Source organism: Zalophus californianus, chromosome 5, assembly GCF_009762305.2.
Source record: "Zalophus californianus isolate mZalCal1 chromosome 5, mZalCal1.pri.v2, whole genome shotgun sequence".
NCBI classification, from domain to species: domain Eukaryota; kingdom Metazoa; phylum Chordata; class Mammalia; order Carnivora; family Otariidae; genus Zalophus; species Zalophus californianus.
In genome coordinates this window covers 17,346,748-17,369,799 of record NC_045599.1, presented here as the reverse complement: position 1 = coordinate 17,369,799, position 23,052 = coordinate 17,346,748, and the positions used below count along the sequence as shown (strand labels likewise).

Below are 23,052 nucleotides of genomic sequence, written 5' to 3'. Positions count from 1 at the left end.
ATGGCATCTTCTTCTGACAGAGGGCTGTTCCATCTACATTGAAAATCTGCTGTTTAGTGGAGCCACCTTTGTGAATGATCCTAGCTAGATCTTCCGGAGAACTTGCTGCAGCTTCTACATAAGCACGAGCTACTTCCCCTTGCACTTTTCTGTTACAGAAAGAGCTTCTTTCCTTAAATTTCATGAACCAACATCTGCTAGCTTCCAACTTTTCTTCTGCTTCCTCACCTCTCTCGGCCTTCACATAATTGATGCTCTCAATGAGGCTTTGGCTCAAGGCAATGTTGTGGCTGCTTTGATCTTCTAATGGGACTACTAAACTAAAACTCTCTCCATATCAGCAAGAAGGCTGTTTTGCTTTCTTATCATTCGTGTGTTCACTGGAGCAGCACTTTTAATTTCCTTCCAGAATTTTTACCTTGCCTCCACAACCTGACTGTTGGGTGCAAGAGGCCTAGCTTTCAGCCTGTCCAGGCTTTGGATCATGTCTTTCTCACTAAGCTTAATCATTTCCAGCTTTTGATTTGAAGTAGAGACGTGCAACTCTTCCTTTCATTTGAACCCCGAGAGGTCCTTGTAGGATAACTGACTGGCCTTAATTTCAATATTGGTGAGTGCGTCTCAGGGTACAGAGAGGCCGGAGGAGAGGGAGAGAGATGGGAAAACAGCTGGTTGGTGGAGCAGTGAGAACACACACAACCTTTATTGATTAAGTTTGCCATCTGATATAGGTGTGGGTTATGAGCTCCAAAACAATTACAAGAGTAACAGCAAAGATCACGGATCATCGATCAACCTAACACACATAGTAAGAATGAAAAAAATTGAAAAATTGTGAGAATGACCAAAATGTGACAGAGACATGAAGTGAGCAAATGCTGTTGGAAAAATGGTGCAGACTTGTTTGACACAGCATTGCCACAAACCTTCAATTTATAAAAAAAAATAAATAAAAAATGCAGTATTTGAAAAGTGTGAGAAAAATGAAGCACAATAAAAAGGAGGTATGCCTGTACTTATTTTCTAATTTATCTTCTCATCAAAGCACCCATCACTCCACATCACTAATTTCCCCCTGCACCCTCCATTGCTAAACTCCCTAATTCTGGACACACCATGTTCTTCCTTCAGTGCTCCTGCCTTTGGGCAAGATCCCTCTCTTCTGACAATGCCCTGACTGTTTTCTCTGCCTGAGACAAGGCTCATCTGAGGAAATTCCCCTCAGGGGTTACCTCCACGGTGCACTTCGCCTGCCACTCCCAGGAAACTGTTACTCCTTGCTTCTCAGCGCCCTGAGATATACTTGCCCGTACCCAGACTTGGATATTTATGAAGCGCTTTTGCAACTCTTCACACATGCATCTGTCTCACCGTCTGTCTTGAGAGTTCCTCTAAGGCAAAGATTGCTCATGAACCTCCTTGTGTTTCTAATCAGCCATCTGTCCAGCATAGCATCTCACAGATATGGGGGCCCAGTGGCTTATCTTTTAATGAATGAATGAATGAATGAATGAGTGAATGGATGAGGGTGGGAGGAAAGGAAGAAAGGAATATGCTAGCCTAAAGATGCAAAGTATAGTCCATAAGTATGAGTCATCTTGTAACAACGAGTCACCCTTTCCACATTTGGGGCACACTGTGTTAGTAATGTACTGAAGATAGACATTTAGAAGATGTGATGCATATGGAAATATTTTCATATATTTCCTACAATAAGTTCCAAGCCTTGATTTCTTCATGTGTAAAATAAAAGGGTTAGACTATATGATTGCTAAGACCTGATCCATCTCTAAATTTCTATGACTATATGGAATGTCTACAAATAACAGGGCTCTCTCTTCTAAGTGACTCACTATGAAACACTATAATTCTTCTGGATCCATGTCTTTCAACAGATCCTTACAAATTTATAATTATGAGGCTAAGCTGATTGCTGACACAGAACAACTCGTTGGCTCTTGGGACTGATAAATTAGTATTTTCTTAGGAAGATAATGTACAGTTTGCTATTGCAATGGTGGATACAATTTTTGAGACCAAACGTCAATGCTGGCTCCCCAGATGCCTATTTATTTTACTTCTAAATATGGAGTTGTGTGTCCCTATTAGAAAATTAGCTTTAGACATCAAGAAGAGGAGGAAAAGGGGTATGTCTTTAGGATAAAATAGTGTTTTCCTACTATTGACTGTAAAAGCTAAATGAATTCTATTTTCCATGAGAAACAAAATAATCAGTTTTACTCACAATTGCCTTAAAATGTACGTAACAACACACTCCACATCTATAGCTACCAGAAGTCCAGGCACCTTCAAGGACATACCTGCTAAGTTCTCCAACATTCCATATCCTTCTATTTTTTACACTTGAGGGGCATTATGAAAGATTGGGAGTGCCAGCCTTAGTCATGAGTTTCGTTACGCCACTGTAAACTTAAATCTGCAGTGGACCCACTTATTGCAAACACTTCAGGCTCTGGAAGGAATGGTGACAGGTGACTTATACCATCTCGTGACAGTGGGAGGAAGGGTCTGGAGTCTGAGGGTGGATGACCTGATGGGTGCTCTTCTGCACCATCCTGGAAGACTAGACTGTAACCTGATCCAAAACAAGGGCTGAGTTAACTCTGCATTTGGAGAATTGTGTAGGGCCATTATGTTGGGAAGAACCCGTGTGAGGAATGCATGTTTCTGGAATGTTCCCACGGAATTACTTGTTCATCTCTTTCATTGATGCCATAGACCCTTTATTGAGAGTATTGTGAGTCTGAAGGGGGAAAACAGAGCACTTTCTCATTATAAAAATAGCAACCAATGATTTATTTACCTTAAGACATTAAATACTATTGGGAAAGATTCACTGCTTTGGTTCTCAAGTTCAGACTTTAAGTGGCTGTTGGTATCAGGCAGCTGTTGGAAGTGTCAGATTCACATTTCATTATTTCCAGCTCTACCCACTGTTGTCCAGACTTGCTCATATAACTTTGTGCCCTATCTGTACCCATTTCTTCGTTCTGTGAAAACTCCCAGAAATCCTCAAGCCCTTCCTGCACTAGACAGAAAAGATACTTCACCAAAGAGGCACATTCTGCCATGAAATCAGACTCAATATTTTGACAACTTTAAACCTTTGAGCTTCGAAAGCACAGTTTATGTAGAAGAGCAGTTGGTGGGTCTGAAGAAAGTCCACGGTTTCAGAGTCATTCTGTCATCCAAAAAGTATGCTGACCTTCACTTTGCCATTAGCCAAACCTCTTGAGTGCATTAAGTCTTGTATTCACTCCAGGACCCTGTTCCAGGCTCCTTCCTTTCATTCTCAACCTCCCTATGCTGAATTGCAGAGAGAGACACAGGACAAGGGACAGTGAAGAAGCTCCTCAAGCAGAGAAGCACTGGAACAGAGGACAGCTTGCTCTGGGTGGTATCTGGAAAGTGTTAGGAGGCCCGGTGTGCTCTCTGCAAAGTGCAGACAAACACCAGTTTTAACTGAAGGTGGCGATGTTTTACAGTGTTGATCAACTGCCAAGGACAAAGAACACCAAGTTACTGCTCTTCTGTGAGGGAGAGAAGGAGAGGCAGGTGGAGGACGTGTGGGGGTGGGAAAATCCTTCCTCTCTACCCTCTACTCCCCATTTCTCTATTCTCCATCTCCAACTGCTGACTCTCCCAATGTCTGAGGATTTGATTTCTAAATATGGAGCTAGGTATTTCCATTAGAAATAGAGCTTTAGACCCAAGAAAAAGAAAGAGAAGATGGGTATGTCTTCAGGGTATAAGAAGAGTATTCCCTCCTGTTTTCTGGTAAAAGGGAAATGAATTCTATTTTCCATGAGAAGTAAAGTGGTAAGTCTGTGAAACGTGGTCTCATTTTTGAGAGGAACACAGTTTAAGGTCTGGAGGGGAGGAGAAAGGGGAGCAAGGCCTAGAGTTGGCCTGTAGCTTACTCTTCTCTTGACAGCCCTCCTGGGGTCTGTTCACAAGAGCTCCCACCTGGACCATGGTTTTTAGTTACGAGGCCTCTGAGAGAAAGAGCAGGTACAGCTGAACGAAAGCAAAGTGCAGACAGAGGCTTTTCCCAGCATAAATGAATGGCAGAGGTACTTTCTTCTGTCTCCTGGTGCAGTATGGTAGACACTTCACAAGCACTACTATAAACAATGGAAAAAAAACCCACAAAACTTCTGCGTATTTTATGAATTTCTCAAAATATTTTTTGAATTGGAATGTTCCTAAAATTTCCTCCATCTAACATTTTTTTTATTATGTTAGTCACCATACATTACATCATTAGTTTTTGATGTAGTGTTCCATGATTCATTCTTTGTGTATAACATTTTAAAATTGCTAATACCATATATTTGTGTAAGGCTTTCTAAGTTTCTCAGTACAAGGCCAAGGGTATGGTTTCCTTAGGGGTTTGTGCAACAACTCTGCAGGATGGATGAGCAGTTCTTCCATAGTATCACTTGAAATAAACGAGAACTCTGGGAATTTTAAGTGTTATGTCGCAAATCGCAGAGCGTGCTGAGTCTTCCACCAACACCGAGGTTCCGTGACTCCAGCTTTCTTTCCATGACAGGGCATAACTGCCTTATCAAAACTACAATTATTCCTTATTCATATTTTCTTTTTTTAAAGATTTTATTTATTTGAGAGAGAGTGAGAACATGCAAGCATGAGTGGGGGGAGAGGGAGAAGGAGAAGCAGGCTCCCCCTCTGAGCAAGGAGCCCAATGCTGGACTCGATCCCAGGACTCTGGGATCACGACCTGCAGCAAAGGCAGACGTTTAACTGACTGAGCCACCCAGGTGCCCCCATATTTTCTCTATTTGGGTCGCATATAGGTAATGGAATCCCAGAAACCAGTGGTAGAACCTGGTTGAGCTCATTTCAGATTCATGTGGACCTAACTCCCAAATCCTGCTCCCTGCCTTGGTTTTGGTAACCACTAACTGAGAAGCTTCTGGATGGGAACAAAGTTAGGAAAATGGTTTTCTACAACAACTTTTCTTAGAAACAGTTGAGTAGAAGAATTTCCCTACTTTATCATTACTGGCATTAGCTTAAATTTAGGGTCATCTTATCACCGAGAATTTGTTCTTTCAGCTGCCAGTTCTTTCAACTGGTGAAACATGACAATCTTGTATGTAAGCAAGAGATACGGGAATATAATAAAGCTTGTTCAGAGGGTTAAATTGACAGAATGCTAAAATACTCTTATAGGGTCCATTCATTCAACACATATTAGCACATGGTTCTGTGCACATGGTTCTAGGGGTGCAGAGGTGAATGAAATAGACATAATCCCTGTCCTAATGAGAGAACCAGATGGTAAAGCAAGCATACAGATGAATAAGAAATTACAAAATGCAAAGTGCTTTGAAGGGAATGCAAAAGGTACTAGAAGAGACAGCAGCTGAGAAGTCTCATCATGGAGGTGACATTTAAGTTAAGACCAGGGTAACGAGAAGCCAACTAAGTGAAAATCTGAGGGAAAGTACAAGAGATGAGATCATTTTGTGGTGATCTGGGTAGAAGGGAGCACATTTTCGAATGCCTAAAGCGGGAAAGAATCTGGCAGGTTCTATAGCTCTTACAGCTAGAGAACAGTGAACAAGGGCGAAAGCTACCAAAGATGAGGTTGGGGAAGGTTGTCAGGGGCCAAACTCATTTGGGCGTTTTCTGGCCACAACGAAGAATTTTCACAGAAATGGGGTGTCCTGGGGGGATTTCACAGAGAAGTGAAATGATCCACTTGGCAAATTACAATGCATCCTTCTTCCCACTCTGTGGAAACAGAGGGTGCGCAAGGGTTAGTGATGAAGAAATGGGTGAGGACTAGTTCATGCTGTTAACCCGGATGAAACACAAAGGTGGCCTGTCCTAGCTGGTAGCTGAGGAAGGAGATGGAGAGAAGGGGGCAGATGGGCACATACTTTGGGCACAGATGACTCAGGACCTGGTGATAGGCTGATGGGGAGTATGAGGGAGAGGGTGAATTCTGGCTGCAGTCCCTGAGTGGGTGTATCAGTAAACTGAATGCCCATGACTGAGGGAGCGTCTGAGGAGGAACAAGTCGGGGAATGGGATTCAAGGATTCCTCTTAGAATTCCACGAGACATCCAACATAGACATGCGGCCGGCACGTAAGGAGGTGGCTTGGAAGCCCAGGCAAGCAGAAGCAGCAAGTAAGTGACGTCCGAGGCCATGACAGTGGATGAGCTCCCAACCCAGAGAGACTTGGAGACTGAGAGGAGAGAGGGTCCTATTGAATACAGAAGCCCCACTTGGATGTTTGAAGTCCAAGTAAAGAAGGAGGACTTGCAAAGGAGATAAGGAGACGTCAGAGTATTGGGAGAAAAAGCAGGAGATAGGTGGTATCACAAAGCCAAGAGAGGGGAATGCTTCCAGAAAGGAGCGGTCAATAGTCTCAAATAGGGGCCAAGAGAGAGGAGAGTATCCGTGTCAGCAGATGTGACAACGTGGAAGTCATGGCCTTCCCTGGGGAGGTGGAGGTCATGTTTGGAGATACTTCAAGTGAAGGAGGGGGGAGGGCTGGAGATGGGGGTTCCCCTAACTCTTTATAGCAGGTTGGCTGTACTTGGAAGGGGGTAGAAGGTGCTGGGGAGAGGAAGGAACAGAGAACCAGGGTGGGAGTCACCAGAGGGGGTACTGTTTTTTTTTTTTTTTTAAGAGACGGAGAGAGTGAGCACGCATGCAGGGGTGGGAGGTTGGGGGGGCTAGGGGGAGAGGGAGAGAAAAATCTTAAGCAGGCTTCACACTCAGTGTAGAGCCCTATGTGGGGTTCAAACTTACGACCCTGAGATCATGACCAGAGCCAAAATCAGGAGTCTGATGCTTAAATGACTGAGTCACCCAGGTGCCCCCCGTTTGCTTGCTTTTTAAGACAGGAGATGATCAGAGAGTGTTTGTTGGATGAGGGTAATGACCCCACAGAGAGAAAGATACCAATGGTACAGATAAAAGAGGAAAGCTGAAGGATCAAGGTGTCACACCAAATGAAAAGAAGCACATGAACAGCTGGCTCATACCTCAGTTATGATACAAAAGCCAATGAAGGGAGGCTTTCTTTCGCCTCGTCACACCTTCATTTGCTCATCCATCCCTCAGATATACACAAGGCTCCGGCGTCAGGCACCGGGGATTCCATAATAAACAAGAGACATAGCACTTAGTCTATTAGAGAAAACTGATATTAAACTAACATAATATTGTTAATAGTTTTTTGAGACGCAGATATTTAAAGAGGAGGAAACTATAGGGAGCTAGGAAATAATAAAGTTGGGACAGCGGCGCTAATGTAGGCTCAAACTGTCCCAAATGGGAACCACTAGACACCTGTGGCTACTGAGCAGCTAAAATGTGGCTGGTGGCCCACGTTGAAATAACAGTTTTGACGTACTGGGTTAAATTAAAGACATTAAATTAATCTCATTGGTTTATAGTTTTAAAATGTGGTTCTTAGAAAAAAAAACAAATCATGTCAGTGGCTTGCATTGTTATTTCTATTGGAACATGGTGGTTTTGGGAGGCAGGTAAAGGGGCCCTGAGGAGGTGAAGTGGGAGGTGGAAGAAGGAAATGTCACGTGGAAAACAGAGCACACTGGAAGAACTTAAGAAGGTTCCCTGATGCGGCAGGCAGACTGGGGGGAGGGGGCATGCGAGGAAGCTTCCTGAACCAGGAGAGGATCACTCTAAAGCCCACAGGAGTTTCCCACTCTATGTCTTGAGAACTCCCTTGGGGAACTACTGCTTGGTTTTGAGCTCGGAGTGACACTCATCACGGACACTGGGTGAACACCAGCGTGTCCTAAATCAGTGCTCCTCAAACTTGAATATGCACCAATCACGTGGAGAGCTTGTTACAAAATGCAGATTCTGATCCGGGTGTCTGGAGGGAAGGTCTGAGAGTCTGCCTTTCCAACAAGTTCCCAGGTGATGCCCATGGTGCTGGCTTTGGTCCTGGGCCACTCTGTGAGGTGCCCCCAAAGGGTCTGGACTTCTGCGATGACTCTTGACTCTTTCTGAGGATCCTTCAACTATGAGATTCTAGGATTATTTCTATGACTTGAATTTATGACTTTTATTTTTTTAAGGGAAGAGTCTGGGCAAAGGAGGTATGTGGGCAAAGAGGGCTCATTTTTTCGAAGATTTTATTTATTTATTTGTCAAAGAGAGAGAGAGCACAAAGCAGGGGGAACGGCAGGCAGAGGGAGAAGCAGACTCCCTGCTGAACAGGGAGACCGATGCGGGACTCGATCTCAGGACCCTGGGATCATGACCTGAGCCAAAGGCAGATGCTTAACCGACTGAACCACCCAGACGCCCCAAAGAGGGCTCATTTTAAATGGGAAGATAGAACGCATTTAATTTTGGGAGACAAAAGAAAAAGGAGATGTTTCCAGCCAGAAGTGGGTTGCTAACAGAGATGCTATGAAGCTCCAAAACTAGTATCCCCACCCCCACGCTCTTAACACACACTCACACTTCTTCCTTGGATTGGGAAGACAGGACTGGGAAACCACTCTCCCTTATGACAGGAACGAACTTTGGAGGCCACGCAAGGTACAAGGCACTTGGCTTCCGTATCACTTCTTCCTTGTCCCTCAGCTTCAAGTCTTTCCCTTCCTGCCTAAATGATGCTTATCTCCCTGCTTCCGAATTTTCATCCTTGCCTCCTGCAGACTTCCTTGAAATCATTTCTACCAAGATTTCTGTATCAATTTTGAGGGAGCAAAACATGTTTCTCAGAGTCCGATAAAAATAAACTAAATCAGGGGAGAGGAGACTGGGTCCCCTTCCCCTAAGGTTCCTCTCCCTTTACATTGTCTCATTTCTTTCTTAATTCTCCAATGCTAGTAAAGTTTTAGAACACCAGGGAGCTGTGGTGCTTGTAGCTCTGGCTAAGGAAAGACAAGAAATGTGCAAATGAAGAGAGGAAGGGCCAAGCATGCCATGTATTGATGCTCTGCTCCTTCGAGCCCCTTATGTTACTTGCAACACTACCAGTGTTTTACTTTTAACTTTTCCATCGTCCCCCTGCTCCTGTCTTGCCCCATACTGACTTGTAGCCTTTCTCTCAGAAACATAAGCTAAGTGTTAAGGGATTAAAGGCAGAGATGGTCTCTCCCTCTGGACAGAGGGGGCAGGGGTATGCTTTCACAGGTAAGTTCTGGGCTTTACTCCACATGATGGCCACGCATGTTCTGTAGCAGCAGATAAAACGTTCCCTGCGTGATGATTGTAACCGAAACAAAAACTAGGCCTCGGGAAAAGAAATTCTAGAAAGAAATAGAGTCACATTTTGTTTTGGTGGCAGGATTAGCTGTAATTTTTGCTTTTCATTTTTTTTATAATGAATGATAAGATTTTGTTAAAGAGAAATAAAAATAAGTGTTTCTCTTGATAACATTCTCATCTAGAGGTTTTGCTGTGGTTAGATAAACTGAGATTTTTGTCATAGGTGTTCGATTCTTTGCTGTCCTGGGTTGAAGTGTTTGTTTTTTTTAATTGCGATCTTAGAAAACATGTTTCCCTATTCTTCAGAGTCCATTTTGCAATATATCACATGAGATGGAGTCATCAGCAGGCTTTTCAAATTTAAACTGCCCCACCAACCTGCACTTGTAAGCTTTTAGCATTAAACCTTAATAAAATTGAAAATAGAGGGTTTACATATTTAGCATCATCAGCTATGTTACAGAAGGGTCAAGGGGATAAATTTCATGTCAATTTACTATTTTTGGTGCTGGCTGAAATCCTTGAACATCTTAGAGAAACCACATATTTTCAAAGGTTCAGAGTTTGTCACAAAATCTGCATTCCAAGGGGCTAAAAAAATAGCAAATCTGCAATGCTTTTACATCTACCACCAAAATGCCTTTTACCAGATAGATATCAGATATAAAGTTCAGAAAAGAATGGCTCTCCTTTACTCACTGTCACGCAAATTATTGTCCATATTATGTAGGTATTAAAATTCGTTCAGAATTTCTTCTCAAACACATGCCGGGGCCATTTATTACTGTTACATAACTGAATTTTCTCTCCTTGGCGCATCTCGTTCTTGGCGGCAGAGCTGCATTAATATTTATCTGCCTTCTTTCATGAGAAAATTATCCAATGAGCTTAGCAGATACATATTTCCAAAGAATCACAAGACACTTAAGGCACTGTGAATTGAAATGAATGTGTATTTGAATGCCCAATTAGTTAAAGAAAACTCGAAGTCAATGAAACTGAATATGTTGGATTTGAATACCATATGTCGATGTATTTTAGCCCTCATTTGGAGAAGACCAGAGGGCAGAGTTAACAGTCCCTGCCTTGCACTGGCCCCTTCTCCTGCACGAGCAGTGGGGATTAAGCAGAGAATACTTGAGAATGTTTCACAAATAACTTCCTTGGAGAGGTGCAAGTTTTTTACACATAACTTCCTTGCTGCTAATCCCTGCTTCACACTAGTAGCCACACACGGCTCCTTGGATGACAGTTACTCAGTTGACTCAACTTCATAGGGCTCTGGAGTCAGCACAGCTGGTTTTAAAGATTTGCCAGCTCCAGGACTCTGGGCAAGTTATTTATCCTCTAGGCGTCTTGGTTTCCTCATCAATAAATTGGGCATAGTCATAGTCCTCCCTCAGAGAATCATCCTGAGGACAAAGAAGCTGTTTACGGAGGACCGGAAGAACACCTAAGAAATAACGAGGAAATCGCAAGAACGGCCAAGTCTGTTCTCAAGGGTCCAATTTCTAGCTCTTCACTTTCCTCTCCCGCCTTCTTGTGGTCTCTGCAATACCCTCGCAGGTCTTTTCAAAACTTTTCTCACAAAAATGTGAAGCTCAGTCATAGTGCAGTGCAATGGGTAGAGGACAGTTTAAAATATTACTCCTGTCAGAGGAAAGTGCAGATTTCAATAGGAGTCAAAGCCTTCAGCTAAAGGAAGCGCACTTCTAGGGCACACGCGTGGGTGTGGGACAGCTAGCGGAAGGTAGTGGGACGCTGCCCCAGGCTTCTGACCACACTGCCATTTGCCTTTCTCGGATCCCACCATAGCATGGCCCAGGGTCTAGGGATGAAGGGGGGTGAGCTCTGGGCTGGATGTCTCGCAGAGGGGCTTCCAAGGCCACCAACAGGCTCCTCTGATATTCCTGCTCCTCTCAGGACACTTGAGAAACAGGCAGAAAGCGTTGTCTCTGGAGCTCACTTGGGAAGGCAGGACAGCTAGGTGGGAGTCCTGGAGGCTGACCTGTGGGGCTGCCAGGCTCTCCTCAGACCACGCAGGGAGCAACCTTAGGTTCAGTTCTGAGGGCTCCACTTTAAGGAGGACGCTGGTCATTTGCGGTCACCCACGAGAGAGCAAGAAGGATGAGCAAGATAGACTTAAAACCATGGAGGGAAATTTCAACCTGGAGAAGACAAGACCAAGAGTGACTGCCATCTTTAAACACGTAGGGGCACCTTGTCCAGGAGGGGTTGCCCTTCTCCATGGATCCAAAGGAAGAACCAGGGGCGAGGGATGGTAATTTGAGGGACATTGATTTTGACTGAATGAAAAAATGAGCTTTTATGGATAGGTCGCACCTCATGAGACTGTGAACTCTTTGTCACTGGAGCCGTGAAGTATAAGCAGGATAATTAGGATCCTCTTTGAAGATCTGATGGATTTTGGAATAAGTGATTATTACTGTTTTCTTCTTTTGCCTTTTAAAAAAACTTTTGATTTGTAAATAATTTTTTCATATGTAAATAAATTTATAAAAGTGTTAAAATATATAATCAGCACAAAGAACACCTGTATAAGTTTTATCCTTATTCATCAATTTCTAGCATTTTACCCATTTGCTTTATTATTTGCACTCTCACGTGCTCTCTCTTTCTCTCTCCAACTGGATGATTTTTGGGTCCCTTCTTCTGTTGAGAGTTATGATTCTACACACCGAAGCTTCTTTCCAAGTAATGAGATTTTAGAAAAATTGAAACCCCGCTGGCGGTGCTTTTCATGGCACTTAGCATAAAATCCATGTCTGCATACATGACGATAGGGCCCTACAGAGTCTGACCCTGACCATCTCCCAGGCCTCATATCTTCATTTTGATCACCCTGCTGCAGATTGGTTTTCTTTTTCTTCTTCCTCATACATGCTAAGCTCATTCCTGGCTCAGGGCCTTTGCACTTGCTAGTTCCTCTGCCTTCAATGATCTTCACTGGTTATCGACTGGCTGGATCCTTCTAACACTCTCAGACCCCTGCAAGTGCCCTCCTCCAACTCCTACAAGTTACTCTATCACATTGCTTCGAGTTACCTCTTATCACTGGGTGAAATGATCTGGTTTATTTTTTCGTCACTCCCTAGAACATAAATATCACGAGAACGGGGGCCTTGTCTATGTCTTATTAGTTACTAGGTCCTGAGTGCCTATGACAGAGAAGTATTCAGTTACCTGCTGAATGAATAAATAAAAGAACAAATGGGCCTGAGAACATCTGATCAAGGGCTTGTTAATGCAAGGATGAGTGGTAGCATTTGACAACCTACACAAAATAGAAATTGCTTAACAAACTTGAGAAAGATAAAGAGGCGGAGTATATTCTAAGTGACAGGAGGTTTGGAGAAAAGTTTTTCCAGTGGGTGCCCCATCCAAAAGAAGCTGTAGACTCTTCTCAGAGGCCAGTGTGCCTTCTGTTTCCATCTGTTTGAAAAGATTACCATAAAGATGGAAATTTGCAAGCCCTCTTGGGTGGTTGACACCGGAAGACCAGAGGGTGCCAAGGGTATTTCCACAGCTGCATGTCCTAGGAGTGAATCAAGAATGGCTCAGTTCTTTCAGAAACTAGCTGTGAAAATTGTTACTATGTTGAAATTTCTTTTAAAGGAGCTCACAGATAATCTACAGTGACGCTAGAGAGAGATGGATTTTTCTATGTGTTCTTTTTCTAGGATCACTCTGGCTCTATTAGAAAGTGGTTTGACAGCCTCCAAATGAGGTGTCCATGTGATTCCATTGGAGGTGTACATGTGATTCTATTAAGAGGCCTGAGTCTTGCCCACAGGCATCCATTTCTTGTCAGGTCTAATTATTGCCAATGACCTTGAGCACTGGGTCTTTGCTCTGAGTGAAGTTTAAAGGCTTTTGAACTTGAAACTGCCTCCTTCTCAACCAGAGAAGAAAAGTCCAATATTCACCTATTGTGCAAGTGGCGAGAAGTAACATGACCTGGAGAAAATGAGATGAACTGGCCCCAGGAAAAATTATTTTTAAAAAGCTTTGCTTAATTCACTTACTTACCTTGGTAAGCAAGATATAGCTACTGAACAGAGAAGAGAAATTCACCACTTAATCAATGAGGGAAAATGCTGATTTTTAAATTTTTAGAGGCTAATACCATAAAACTAAATGAATGCCTCGAAATCAAGCTATCTGAGGGGAAGTGTATGCAATGGATAAGAGAACCCACTCCAGAGACAGACTTGTTGCAGTGTGAATCCCAGCTCTGCAACTTAACTGCCGTGGGCCTCTAGGCAAGATACTTAACTTCTCGGGAGGTCCTTGTCTTCGTCTCCTGATATGCACCGACAGAATTTTCGACCCCCGACTCCTCCCTACCCCGGCGCGGGTGTAGGAGGTTGGGGTAGCGGGAGCAGCTTCCGGGGTACCCCGGGCGGAGGCGGACCGCGGCCGCCCTCCCCTCCGGACGCGTATGGGAGGCCGCATCACACGCCGCCGTACGGGCCCCGGTCTAGGCCCTACGGGAGCAGCCACTCTCCGCCACACGGCGGCAGCTTCCCGGGGGGCCGATTCGGGTCTCCGTCCCCTGGCGGCTACCCTGGCTCCTACTCCAAGTCCCCCCGCGGGGTCCCAGCAGCATTTCGGCTACTCCCCAGGGAAGCAGCAGACCCACCCCCAGGGTTCTCCAAGGACATCTACACCATTTGGATCAGGGCGTGGTAGAGAAAAAAGAATGTCTAATGAGCTGGAAAATTATTTCAAGCCTTCAATGCTTGAAGACCCTTGGGCTGGCCTAGAACCAGTATCTGTAGTGGATATTAACCAACAATACAGCAATACTCAAACATTCACAGGCAAAAAAGGAAGAGACTTTTGTTAACATTTCTGAAATTCACCTGGAAGCTTCCTGTGTCAGGAACATCTTGGACAAAACTTTTACCCATGTAATTAAGTTGAACCCTAAGATGGTGACTTTGAATAATTAGTTGAGTCTTCTTGGTATTTTTCATCATATCAAGTATTGTTGATATTAGAAAAGACATACAGTAGAATAACTTGCAATATTTAGCTCTTTGAAAGTGCCTACCACATGTTAGGAGATTTACAGTTTCCAGATATTTAAAGCTCATGGTTATATCATGGACATTTGTCTTTCAATGGTTTTCCAATGTTTTAAAATAAAACATTTTGTCTTTCTAGATACATTGTGGTTTTGTCATATGCTAAAGAAGTAGAATTATTAAAATAATGCCTGTAATAAAAAAAAGATATTTAACTTCTCTGCTCTGTGCCTCAGTTTGCCCACCTCTAACATAAACATCGTAATTACTCAGCTCACGGGGATTTTAGGATTAACTGAGTTAACGTGAGTGAAGGGCTTACAACAGGACCTCCCACACTGAGCACGCTGCAAGTGGTTGCTATTATTTCTTCTCTTTTACTCACCACCTCTAGTTAAAGAAGAAAATCCTGTATCTACAAAATAACTTCAGATACATCACCTAATTTTGATCCTAACAGTGCCTGGTAACATTGGCGGAACAAGCTTCTTCTTTATTTTGTAGACGATCAGTCTCAGGCTCTAGGCTGTATAGCTGATAATTGACTGAACCCTAACTTGGAAGCCAAGTCACTGCCCCCAGTCAACAATCCAACTTGGAACCTGGGGATGCCTTGTCAGGAGGCACATCCCTAGAGCCTCGTGGCCAAAGCCTCCGTTAAACATGACAGAAACTTGAATGTGTTTGAAATTTAAAAAACAGAAACAACCCCCAAACACTGAAGCATTACTTTCACTCACAAAAACAGAGATAAACAAACCTAGAAAGACTGATTATTTGCCCCATCTCATCTAAGCAAAATGTCAAAAGAAAGCGAGCAATCCAGGAGACAAATAAATTAGCTTTGTGCAAGTCCTTTCAGTGAGAACAGCCTAGAATTCTAGTAGCTGTCCAGGTAAGGGTCATCTATTTATTTTGAAACACGATACACATAATCGGAGGATTATCTTGTGCCTTCCATAGCCCAAGGTTCTCAGGATTCAAGCTACTATCAGAAGAGGTCCAGCTTTGGCACGATTGATGGTGATGCCTTACAGTAATTACTTCGAGAAATAATACACATCCTTTCATAGTTTAATGCCATCATATCGCTCCCATCGACATCCTTTTTCATTTTCATTTTTGCCCATCACGGAGAGAAAAGGAGAGAGGCTTAATCTGATTTACAGAGGGAAAAACAACGCTGAATGTCCCTTTTTTTTTTTTTTTTTTTTTTGCCAGGGGTGGGGGTGTGTGTAAGGAGAAAAGGTCAAACAGCTGGTTTTCATCTATATGCCATAATTCTCTGTTTAGTTTACACTATTAAACTCCAAAGCTTTGCTTTAATCTTAACTGTTACAGTATGCCTTCTTGCAGATCCTATCATGTCGCATCCCTGATAGGGTTTCAGACTCTGGCGAAGTACCATCCCCCAAGCTGGTCCTGGCCATATGGGTAGTGAATGCATCCAACATTTTTTCATTGGCGCCTGCATCATTATGTTTTGTCACCAATGGTTTCTCGGGTTTTCAGTAAATTGCGGCGTATACTGTGGTTTGGAGCTGTCGAAATGACGGCCTCCATCTAGCTGTATACAACCGCGTCCTCATTAGGGCCTCCCCGTCCTGTTAGCCTTTGGAGGATGACCTGACATCTGTTTGAGGAGGGCGTGTGTGTAGGGGGGAGGAAGGGAGAGGCCGTAAAAGAAAGAAGGCAGGAGCAAGGAGTGTGAGGGGGAAACAGCTCCCTGGAGTCCTCCACTCTCCAAGAGTCCGGGGCAGGAGGGGATGAGGAGAGAGACGTACCTGATCTGTCTTCGCTCTGCGAATCACATCTTCGGCACAGTTCTGGGATGGTCTTCAGCGACGTGACTGAGTACTGAATGGGAAGCCAGAGGACAAAGGGAAGAAAACGACACTTTAAAACAAGAGTGTCACATTCAAATTGGCCAGAAAAAGCAAGACACAAGAAGCGATACTTGAGTACACCACGTATATATCCAGAAAGTCTGTCTAATTTTATCTGAAATGGGCTGCTTAGGGAACTGGCTGCATCCCAAGCTCCACCTAGAAGCATCGAAGTAGATGCACATTAAAAGGGGTGACATTCCCCCCCCCGCCTGCCACTTTCACACGCAAGGTGTGGCCAAGCAGACATTCTCTCTCCCGTTACTTCTGCTACTGGTGGAAGATGGAAGAATTTTCTGGCTCAAGAGTTTCCAGAAGGTGTCCAGAATATTTGCATTTGGAATCCGAGTGTGAAGAGCCGAGGGGAGAAGGCCCCAGCTTCCGGCAGCACCCAGGGCTGCCAGGAGGCTTACCCGTGCCCGTGCTGGCTGGGCTACGCTAAGGTCCCTCATGTTACCACCTGCCAGAGATGTCACTGGGTGGCATCTGTGAGCTCCACAGGAAATACCAGGGGAAATGTTATGAGAAGCAAGAGGAGCATGGTTCTGTGTCTGCAAGCTAATCTGTTTCATGTTATAGATTAGTCTGAACTGAAAGAAACCACCTCCCAGCATCAACCCAGTACCAACTCAGGGACCAGCTCTCAGGATAACAAATTACAACACGAGGGGGCATAAAATCAGATGAGCTAAAACAAATGTAAAATCAATAGCTATGATTTATGGGGACTATGTTTGATGCCATTCCATCTTTCTTTAGAGAAGGATGTTTTAAAACAAAATAGGATGAACTATTTCTTTAATCAAACAACTGTCTTGAATGACACATTAAGCCCTAAAAGATGGCTCCCTAAAAATATCTTGCTCTGTACCTTTGAGAACGATGTTCTTACGGCAATGAGAATGTATTATAAATTACTTAGACTGCTGCAAAATTTGGGGGGATTGAGAACAAATCTTTAATCTGAAAGAAAAATGATCATGGGAAACTCATTAGGATTATTCTAGCATTACAAGTGAGGAATGTGTAATTAGGACACATTTGTCAATAAGAAGGTACTTTAGTTAGCTTGATGTTGATAAATGAAGCCAAGTGTCTACATTGAGACCCCCCCCCCCCCCAGTGCTTCCTCCACGATGTCAGGACAGCAAAACTGAGGAAGGGGCAACGGTAGCTTGCCAATCGCCTGTCACAAACAAATTAAATTTCCAATTCTTCCAAGTGAAAAATGAAATCTCAAATGACTAATTAGAGAAATTACTCTTACCTGTCTGATGCAATAATATCCTGTTTATGGTGCCCATTCCTTAGAGACTACAGTGCCTTTAGTCAATCTACTCACATACTCAGAAGGAGGGAGGACTCCCTCTTAAACCAAAAATGAACTTAAGGCATTTTTCCCCTTTTGCTCTATGCTTTTTGGAGTCTGGGGTTAACATAGGTACAGAAGGCGTTTTTCTTGTTACTAATAAGGTACCTTACGTTCCTGGCCAAGTACAAGCTCTCTAAGGAATCTGGTAGCTTCTTGAGACCAGCTGGTACAGGTTAAATAATTACACAGTTTATAATTCAATTAAGATGAGGCCTTGTGTTTCAGCTGCTATGTGCCCCAGGAAAACACCCCTTGGCAAAGTCTCACCCCCTCTCCTTCTGTTTTGTTCTGTTTTTCTTCTAAGGCAAAATGTTAGAAAGAGGGAATTTAAGATGGATTGTGTTGAAATATAGTTAGTGATAAATTCAATAAGGTTGCTCACTGGGCTTAATGATATATATTTGATTAACCTGGGTGTGTTGCTTTCTGCATTTTCAGCCATGTGCATCCTGACTGCTACCTCTCACCCCAAAGTGGGGCATGTCAGAATCTCTGAATTATTAGCTGTACATTCAGTTCTTCCTATGTGACCTCAAAGGTCCGTAGCATGCGGTAACTCATCATGTAATAAGGTTTAAATTGGAGCAGTGCAGGCGGCCTTGTTGGTGTGGGGACTGAGTTACAGTAGGCAGAGGACTAGCCTCGCTGAGCCCCACCCACTGCCTCAACCTCCATCCCACGTGGAAGCTTTGCCTCTCCACCCCTGGCATACAGAAAATCACATTTGTGAAGGCAGACATCTTAATTAATTGGGAATAATGACCTTGAAGAAAAAGTCATAGGCTGCTCCTGGTCATGAAAATTACAAGGGTGGTACAGCAATCTGAGAAAAGGGTGACGCGTTGGCCAGAAAATCAAAGTTCTGGATAACACTAAGGGTATAGGGAATGTTGAATTCAGTAAAGACTCCAACCTACACTGTGAACAAATCCACCATCCTTTATAAAGACACAAGGAAAATGTCCATTTGTGTATTTGCTTCGGTAAGCACACACACTGCTCTTTGGATAGAAGATAAGCTTAAAGAGAATGCTGTATGGTTAGGTCATGATGGGAAGTGTAGCCGAGGAAACACCCAATTCACAAAACGAACATGCAAAAACATTTTCATATGTGCACATTCAGGAATAAGCAAATGACCCAGGAAGTCTCCCTTACATAAGTGCATTGTATTACCATCTGGGAGCTGAAAGGGAGGGCTTCCCAGGCCCTCATCCCAGTGCAAAGGACAGATGGCCTTTCATAAGGAGCTGTCTGATCGCCAACCCACCTCATTCCCCGGACAATGGCCAGCTCCCTGGGCAACTACTGTCATTTTTGGCCCTACCAGAACCAAAGCCAATGTGTCTTCCCTGTCTCTTGCCCTCAGCCCATGCCTTTGTATTCTGTTCCCTTGATAGCTATTATTCTTGGGTGATAAGAGAGAGGGGGCTTGCAGATGATTCAGAAGCACCATATTTCCTGGCTCTATGTTGCTCTAATTTATTCATTAAAAAAAAAAAAAAGTCTTCCAGAGGTTATTCCCACAGAAATAGCCTTTGTGAACGAAACTTCATTTCCACTCCACTATCATGTCTCAAGAAAAGCCCCTGCTATGGGTTGACCAGCTGCCTCTGCTTCTTCAATGACCCTATGTGTTCAATGTTTAATTCCACCTTCTGTACCTTTACTCCAGGGTCCTGTTTGCCTGCAAAGCCTTCCTCTGGCCAGGCAAAAGCTACTGTTCTACAAGGCCAGATGGTGCTCTGCTTTCTGCATGAAACCTGGCTAACTGCTTCAGCCCTAAAAGACTCCACTCTTCTCTGCCTTTGGTAAAATACTGCCTTGCCTTGTGCTCTGGTGTCTCCTCTGTTGTTTCCTAGGTGTTAGTGTTGGCTCCCCCAAGTGCCAGAGGGAAAGGACGGTGTCTTTGACTTGCATGAATGCATGGCACAGAGCGTCTTATTAACTATTTGACTGAAATATCAAGACTAGCACATGTCTGATTAATCCCTGGGCATAATATTATAGATGTTCAAAAGAGCTTTCATATTTAGGTACTAAGTGGGAATTTCCTCCATGCTTCCATACTTGGACTAGAATCAATTAGCTTTCTAAAATGCAAATTTGACTAAGGTGCTTCTCTGTTTCATATGGGCTACAGGGTAAAGCCTTAGCATGGCACGTGGAAGCCTCCATGAGCTCAGGCTTATCTTTTACCATTGTCCACTTCTCTTTTGACTATAACCAAGTGAAATTTCTTATCGATCCCCTGTCTACTGTTCTACCTGTTTATATCTTTATGCATGCTATTCTGTCCACCTGAAACGCCATTCCACCCATTCCATCAGGCAAACTCTTTTTAATTCTTCAAACTTTGCTTAGGAAGCACTTCTACAAAATCTTCCCCACTCTCCCAGATGGAAGTAATTCCAGCTTTCAAAGTGTGGTGTCTGGACCAGTGGCATCAACTGCCTCTAGGAACTTGTTAGGAATTCACATTCTTGGGCCCCATCCTCGAAACTCTGAGGGCAGAGCCCAGCAATCGGTATTTTTACAAGCCAACCAGATGATTCTGATGCATGCTAACATTCAAAAACAACTGCTTTGTATATAGATTTTAGGCACATGTCCATTACAGATTCCATCACATGACATTTTGCCTATACATTCCCATCACTACTTTCTGAGGGTGTGGGCAATATTTTATTTGCCAAAGATACTGGGCACTTACTGAACTGAATAAAATGAATTCCCCGATGTAACCCTGATTTTAGTGGCAATAATAAAAATAATAATAGCAGAAGTTAATATTTATATGGCACTCATCTTCCTAGAAAGGCCCATTATTACAAGTCTAGCAATGCAATCATGGTATATCTAAAAGAAAAAAATACACTTCTAATAGATTAATAGTATGGGTACTGGCTGATGTCTTAGTCTTTTGTATGAAGAACAATGGATTCGGAGCCAGAAGATCTAGATTCAAGCCCCAGATCTGATATTTATTAACTGGGGTTCTGGACAAATAAATCATTTCATAGCTCTGGGGTTCACCTTCTTTACAGATAGAACACAGTGATCACATGAGATAATGCAAGTGAAGTCAGTTTGCAAGCAGTAAAATGATGCTGAATGTTTTTGTCTCTTCCCCCGACCTGTTCTCCATGTGTGTACACAGCCCTTCTTCCCTCCCCACCTTCATTCCTGATTTTAAGCTCAGTGGATCAAGATGTGGGAACTAAAGAAACCAGAAGAGGGGGCCGAGCTGGGACTGGAAAAGAGGAGAGCCCAGCCTGTCCCAGCCTGTTCTTTGGCTTCTCTTTGGTCTTTCTTCCTCCAAGAGAGTCCACGGCCAAGGGCTAACACTGAAACTTAGCTTCGCAAACTACAGAGTTGATGTGACGTAAGACAATCCTATACATCCCAGCTTGCGCCAGTCACTTCTGTCACTCTGCCATGCAAAATAGTTTGAACATGCATGGGATTCATAAAACAGTGCATGATTTCTACACAGAGCCATGAGGATCTCTGACCACCCTAGATATTGTTCAGGACTGAAAGGCTTTGGCCCTGACTCCAGAAAGCTGGAGCCAGTTGGGTGAACAAGCAGACATTACTCAAACAGTAATGAGCCACAGAGAATAAAAGAATGAAAATCCCCAGCACCTTTTGAAGTTTAGAGACTTTTAAACAACTAAGGTCTCATTAAGTTTCCAAAAGAAACAATTAAGCCAGCCATCCAAACAACTCTCCTGAAATTCATGATTTCTCACAAAGCTTTCTAGAAGTGAGGCAGGCATCTCAACAAGGCATACAAGGAAATGGGTACACGCCAAGCTGGCCACGGAAGCAGACACACCCTGAAGTGAGATTTTCAGAGACATGGTAAGTTTCTGCAGTTTGGGCCTCCTCTCTAGCAGTCTGCCCTTCCAGTTCAGGAAGGCGTGTCCTGACTTCAAGCCCTCCCCCCAGATGGTGCCGAGGATGCGGCTCTAACAGTCCACCCCTTTGCCACCAGCCCTCCACTTGTGCTCAGGTCTCTTCTTCTCCCGTCCCTTCAGAACTCTGGCTCTGCCATCGTCCCTCTTCCTTCTCTTCAGCCACCCTCTCCACCTCGGCTCTCTCCTCTGATCCTATAAAAACAAATAAGCGCCCCTGCCACCTCAAGATATGCTGCCTCCCCAGTTGCCCATGGGCTTTCTTGCTCTTGGGTTCACCGCCATCTTTTTTGAGAGAATTGCTGTGGTTCTTTTCTCTCCTTCCTCGCCTCTTGCATTTACTCCTCTAGCCACCACAACATGGCTGCTACTCCGCCACCCCAAAGGCCCCACTCTTATTATGGCCACCGATGGGTCTTCACTGGAAAATCCAACCCTTCACTTTATAATAAATGGTCTATTTCCCACCATTGGCCACTTCTTTAAATTCTTTAGATCCCTCTCTCCCTTTTAAACTCCCTTAGTATTCCTCCTATATTTTTGAAAACTGTTTTCCAATCTCTTTGGTAGAAGCCTCTTTTTCCCCATACCATGTGGGACATACTTCTGCACAATTCTGTCCTTGGCTATTCTTCTTTCCACATTCCATACTTCACAGGTGACCGTACAGATGCCCAGAGTTTCAGCCACTGCCTCTAGAGAGTGCAGATACTGGTGATCAACATTTTCATATATTCATCCCAGACTGCTTTATTACAGTTCTTTCTACCATTTAGGCTTTGTTAGAGAAAAATATTACAAATAATCCTATTTTCAAATGCATTTTTGTTCTGGCTCCTTGTTTTTATTCTATCAAGAGGGTTTTTAAAATTAATAATGGTCAAATACTTTTATGCTAAGATGTATTTTACAGTTGGTATTTGGGAAAACTCAGTAGCTGTTTTGACCATTTTAAGAGTATACCACATGTAGCATTATAATGCTAACACGTAGTCAGGCAAAAGATGAAGGTCCACATTGGCAAAGGTGATGAGATATCACAGCACTGAATGATCTCCTTCTGCTAGAAGGAGTGGTCATGGATGAGAAGAGACCTGGATGAACCGAGCTGACCAGAGGTGACCAACAGGCCCAGCAGAAGTCAATTCAACAGAAGTTACCTACATGGTATCTAGAGCCAGTCTGCCCACGTTATACCCTGGCTTCACCATTTTCTAGCTAACTAATAGTAATTCCTTAATCTCTTATCAGTTTCTTCATCTGTAAAACAGGGTAACAATGGTATTTCTATCAGAGCATGGCTGTGAAGATTATGAGCTAATCACATAAAACATAGGTAATCCTGTCTGATGCATAGGAAGTGTTCAATAAATGCTAGCTATTAATATTATTTACATTAAAAAGTATACAAATGAGCATTTAGAAGCAAAGCCAAAGCAATGGCAACTATTGAGGCAAATGTTACAAATTACAAAGGAATTACAAAAGAAATTTAACTTGCAGTGGGGTACATGGCTGGCTATAATCCTTGTTCGGCTTCAGTGATGGTCTAGTTTTAATTACGA

At 43.5% G+C, this 23,052-nt stretch overlaps 2 protein-coding genes across 9 annotated transcripts in view; one reads left to right on the top strand and one right to left on the bottom strand.

The window, feature by feature from the left end:
* The window catches only part of LOC113929810 (synuclein alpha interacting protein), a 155,260-nt gene that overhangs the window by 46,493 nt on the left and 85,715 nt on the right, over positions 1-23,052 (bottom strand). For 7 of the 8 annotated variants that reach the window (XM_027606979.2, XM_027606980.2, XM_027606981.2 and 4 more), the window contains one exon: positions 16,094-16,166. In XM_027606979.2, the coding sequence (XP_027462780.1) occupies positions 16,094-16,166 (73 nt within the window). Of the gene's footprint in view, positions 1-16,093; positions 16,167-22,091; positions 22,175-23,052 lie in introns of those variants that run through there. The other variant, XM_027606983.2, reaches the window with a different exon arrangement.
* On the top strand, positions 13,579-14,331 carry LOC113929812 (M-phase-specific PLK1-interacting protein-like). Its single transcript, XM_035727801.1, is given in 2 exon segments — positions 13,579-13,866; positions 13,868-14,331. Coding segments are annotated over 2 exon segments (540 nt in total). The 5' UTR covers positions 13,579-13,587; the 3' UTR covers positions 14,129-14,331.